The sequence below is a fragment of the Oryzias melastigma genome, linkage group LG10, assembly GCF_002922805.2.
Source record: "Oryzias melastigma strain HK-1 linkage group LG10, ASM292280v2, whole genome shotgun sequence".
Lineage (NCBI taxonomy): Eukaryota > Metazoa > Chordata > Actinopteri > Beloniformes > Adrianichthyidae > Oryzias > Oryzias melastigma.
Window position 1 is genome coordinate 23,795,839 of NC_050521.1, and position 5,246 is coordinate 23,801,084.

General features: G+C 41.9%; 1 protein-coding gene across 2 annotated transcripts in view; it reads right to left on the reverse strand.

Moving 5' to 3' along the window:
• Positions 1-292: 292 nt before the first annotated feature.
• Positions 293-5,246, reverse strand: part of il1rapl2 (interleukin 1 receptor accessory protein-like 2) — a 373,988-nt gene continuing 369,034 nt past the window's right edge. For both annotated transcript variants that reach the window (XM_024283660.2, XM_036213986.1), the window contains 2 exons: positions 4,123-4,359; positions 293-2,535 (listed from right to left, as the gene is read on the reverse strand). In XM_024283660.2, coding sequence (XP_024139428.1) covers positions 2,437-2,535; positions 4,123-4,359 — 336 coding nt within the window. In that variant the 3' untranslated portion in view covers positions 293-2,436. The remainder of the gene's footprint in view (positions 2,536-4,122; positions 4,360-5,246) is intronic.

The following is a 5,246-nucleotide window of genomic DNA, read 5'->3' on the forward strand; positions in this document are numbered from 1 at the left end:
AATGACCAAAAACACTATTTTAAGTCTTCAAATGAAGGACAAAATTAAAGAAAAGAAGAAAATCTATTAAAAAAAGAAGAATATGTTTGTTAACATTGTAAAATACAAGGCCAGAGTCTTTATTTTAGTGGAACCAAGCTGTGAGATGTCTCAGAAAGTGGAAGAAACTGACGTTTGTTGGCTTCACTTTATGTCTGAAGGAAAATCAGGTCGCACAAATAAGATAAACCTTAAAGAAAAGGCAGTAAAAAAAAAGGACAAAGTCAATGTTTGAGACAACACACAACAAAAATGTATAAAACAACTAATGCAATGTTTATTTGCTCTGATTTAAATTATTTCAACCAATATATCCAAAGAAGAGTCAAAGAAATTAGCAAAGATGAAAAGACAACCACTATACTGTATATTGCCATTGAATATATCAACCCATATAATTAATTAATTATTGTATCAAACAATCTCAAATATCCAGAATTCATTTGTTCTAATAAGACAATGACAGTACCTGTGTGTAAATCGAAAACATCCACTTTGCTTAAATATTATGGTAAATCTATTTCTTTTAAAGCTCACAAACAAGAATGTGGTCCGATTCCTTTCGGAGAACAGCTGTTCCTGCAGTGAAGCCCCTTTGGGTGACTGGTGGCGCTCAGATTCATCCCTCCTTCATCCATCCATCCATCCATCCATCCATCCATCCATCCATCCATCATCCACCCGACCAAAGAGGAGCAGAACAAAAAAAGACTCAATGCAGAGTGGGACTGCAGGGAAGAAAGAACCGCCTCCTTTAGGTCTATACATAAGAAATGGAAGCTGTACAGATATTGTAACAGACAATATAAAAAATAAAAATAAAGCCTGGTAAAAAGTAGCAAACACTAAAATCAAACAGGATGAAATAAATTCTAAAGATGATTTAAGAGGGACACCTTCTTTTTCACATCGTGGCCGGACAGAAGACAAACATACTTCATCAACATGTTTATTCGCCCCTTTAAAAGAGGTTGCAACAAATTATCGTGTCGTTTATTCCTTTATCTATGTTTATTTGATTATTTTTTCTTGTTCTCTAAATGGGTGGTCATGCAAATAGAAAACGCCAAGTCCATTTTTGTTTCTAGTTTGTTGGGAAAAGTTGATCGCTTGGCCAGTTTGCTTCCCTAAGTTGGCAGCTCAACGGCTGCATGAAGAGATGAGTCCTGACTCAGCCTAGTTCACGGAGCAACGACTACTTCTCTCAACAAGCTGATGTAACCTGTTTCCACAAAAATATGCTTTCTCAGTGTTGGGTCAGCAATATTCACTATTGCTTTACACCATTCCTGATATTTCCTGAACTTTTCAAAACCCAATTTTTGAGCTGATTTGTGGTTTGCTTTGTGTGCCAACACACTAACTTGTGTTGCTTTCCAAAGAAACTATTTAAAGACCCACTCCGATTATATTTTGAGCTATTTTAAAAGTATTCTCAGTGGTCTTTTAATTATGATTATGCCGTTTTTACCCAAAAAAGAAAAAAAATCTGCATAATTTCGTTAGAAATTTACACTACCAGTGCAACAAAAATGGCAAGCAATCCTGGAGCTACTCCCCCGTAAAGTTCTGACCCAGATGCCAGCTCAGATGAGGAAAACAAAGAAAAATCAGAATCTTTTACCTCACGAATGCGATCTTTTCCAAACAATATTTTTTTCGTTTGCTCCTAATTCATAATTATTTGAATAAAGACAGCTTTAAGTTTAATTCTTAATATATGTCCTCCAACATGTTAAAAACACCGTTTTCATCAGAGTGGGTCTTTAAAAGACTTTGAGAAGTCACCTTCAGTTAATGAAGGCCTAGCTGACAGTAGGGTCACATGATTTGTTTGTCGACTCGTATTTTGTGTATTTAAAGATCTGATAAATCCAAATGTGTTCATACAAGCTGGTGTGAGAGCAAACTGCCATTTGGAGAGATCTTGTGCTCTGAGGTGCAACTTTCCTGCTTTCAGGTGGAACAGAAAAGGGGGTCCAGTGTCTCTTTTTAGGTGTGCAGGACCAATCAAACATTCTGTTCTTCCTCTCTGCATTTCCATTCAGGAGGCTGCTTGATTATGACACGTTTTGTGTTGGAGCATCCCTTTCCAAAGGTCATTCCAACTCATAGCATTTCCTTAGTTGCAATCAGTAACCAGTCCCAAAGCAGAATGCAGTTGTTCGTTTCATCCGTCAGTGTTCTAGTGAGCATCCAGCCAGGCATTATCCACTTGATAGAAGGCCATGTTCGCAGGTGACCATGAGGTGACCCAAAAGCAGTTTGTGGGCAGTCTTTTCTGAAAACCAGTCTGTACAAAGTCAAAAACTCCAGGAGAACCAGCGTTCTCAACCAGTCTTCCATAAAAGCAGTCTGTAAACCGCTGTGTGGTCCAGTTTCAGCAGAGAAGTCCATCTACCAGATGTCAGAGCTTAGTTCTCTGCTGGTGAGGGGTACGAAGGTGCTGTTCAGGTGGAGGTCCGGCTTCTTCCCAAGAGTACTGCTCTGACCCACCTGAGGAACACACAGAGCCACACGTTCAGCAGAAGTTGGAGTCAAGTTGGAGTACGGTCACATATCCCAAAATGCCACCGCGTGGTGACCAAAGTGCAAATTTGGCGCATTGCTCGCATTTTTACACACTGCTCGGTGGCCACAGACGATTAAGGAAAAATTCAAATTTTACAGTGATTTTTTTTTTTTTTTTACAGAGGAATATTTGAAGGTCGATTGGTGGCAGTCCAGTGGCAGGAAGGCAGCAGCACAATAATTGACTGATAGGAGGGTCTCAAATGTCCCTAAAATTGTCTGATGATCGGCCGATTTCAGACTGCCACCCTCCTGCCACAGTGCTGCCGTCCTACTGCCACCATCAGATTGTTGGAAATCGTACGGTAGCTGCGCGGGCACTTGGCGAGGGCTGTTGATAGTGGCTGGGAATGACCAGACAATCTCAATCTGCCATTCCCAACCACCATTATAGGAAGACAGCATTGATGCTGCACAAAACTCATCATGGCATTGATCGCACCACAGTGACTCTGAGACTGGTCTATTGACATATTGTAATTAATGCTAAGAAGATTACAAAGAAGACAGAACATGGAGCTTTCTTAGGAGAAGTTTGGTCAAGAAAGTTGAAAATTGGCAAGATTATAACGTGCCAAAAATCTGAGCTGCGAATGACCACTGGTGTAGAATGGCCCGCTTTTTATATACCCGTGGTCGGCGGCACTTGATATAGAAGGTTGCCTTCTAGAGATATTTACACATCGTCCAATCAGAGCTGCTGCCGGTCGGAGATCCATCTGCCACGGCCCTGTGGCCGGTTAAATGTCACTAAATTCATAATTGTGGCAAACTCAACGCATGGCTGCAGCCATCTATATTTATGACCATGCCAACGATTTTCAAAAAGATTGGGCGGAATTGTCAAGATACTCCTGGACGAGTTCTGGGCATGTTCCACTGGGAGGAGGCCCCGGTGAAGCCCTAGGACAAGCTGGAGATACTATGTCTATAAGCTGGCCAGGAATGCCTCTGAGTCCCCCAGCGGAGATGGAGGAAGTGGCCCGGGAGAGGGAAGTCTGAGCATCTGTGCTTAAACTGTTTCCCCAGTGACTCGGTCCAGGATAGGTGGAAGAAGATGGATGGTCGGCAGCTTGAAATCTTTCAGATTCTACCAATGTTTTCCGATTGTGCGATGGCAGTTGTATATGTGACCGTAGCTTACCAACAAGAATCTACAGCTACAACCACAGAACAGGTGCTTAAATCTACGGTAAAAGTTACTGCTGCATGCCAGTGCTGCGCCATGTATGACACGTAACAACAATGCAAGAAATGACAGCTGGTTCCGCACTAGCAGTGGACAGGAAGCAGAGTAAAATCTATCTATATTCTGTCATCCAAACAGACCTCTTGTTCCCCAGTGAACTGCTTTGAACCCCTGGGGAGAAAAGAGGGGTTTTTAATTTTATTCAGTCTTGAACATGCAAACAAACAACCAAATTCAAGGAAAGGATGCACTTTGCAGTTGTTGGAGAGCAGAAACAAACAATAAATAAACAAGCAAAATGGAAGGCCAGGCTTTCCTCCCACCTGTCCGTTCAGCAGGGTCATAGGGATGTTGCAGTAGACGTGGCGCCCCCCGGGGCCCAAAGTGGAGAACTGTACTGTGGAGAGGGGTGGGAGAGGAGGCGACATGGAGGGCTGTGGGGGAAGCTGGAACTCATAGCTGCGGCAGAAATGCCGCATTTGGGCTGCTGTGGCGGTGTGACCCCCTCCCAGAGGCAAGGTCATCTGGTTGTAGTCGGGGATTTCTGTTGCCAAGGCAACCTGCAGATTGAAAAAGAAAGAAAATTTGTCATTTTTATTTGATTTTCCAAATCCCCTGGGAATCATACAGTATTACTAACAATCTACTCAGATTGTTGTTATCATTGACTCACAAATGGACCATTAATTCACACTGAGCTGGTGTAGAACCACAAAGAGATCAAAACTTCAAACTTAGGGTGTATTCAGACTGGAAAAGTCCATTGGTCTGGATCGAGTCACTTGGTCTGTATCCGTAATATTCTGTTTTAAACCAAAGCTTGTAAACAAAAGCATGTGACTAAATATCTCTTCAGTCATTGGCCAGGAATTATAAGGGCGGAGCAAACCATCAAGAAAAAGAATAACAGAAGTCTCACGCCTTGCAATCCTTGTTGGGATAGTTCTCCCATTCAAACTTTATACTTTGCTGGCCAAGTTTGTACGTCTGTATCAATGTCAGGTACGACACCTTTAACTTGCTCCTTTGGGATGGCAGAGAAATGCTGCAAGGGGGAGGCTGGAAAGAAGTTTGCTAGCAACAGCAGACAACTCTTTTAAAGACAAAGAGACGACTAAAAAGGTTCTGGATTATCAGGGAACACGAACTTCACTTGTGTCCAGTCTGAGGACACCCGATGATTGAGGATTTGTCGATTCTGCATGTTAATGTCCACATCATGGACATCCATCCTCAAGTCTCAGAGGGATTCATGTGTTAGCAAGCCTAAGGATCATAACTGTGCCATGTTTGCCAAACGGGGACAGGAAACCTCCACAGCAGCATTTACAACTTAAGAACGTCTCTCTTTTTTATTATTAAAATGGATCATATATGAGTATTTTAAAATATTTTTAACATCAGTTTTACTGCAGGTAAACTGAAAATGGAGACTTTTAGGAATGAC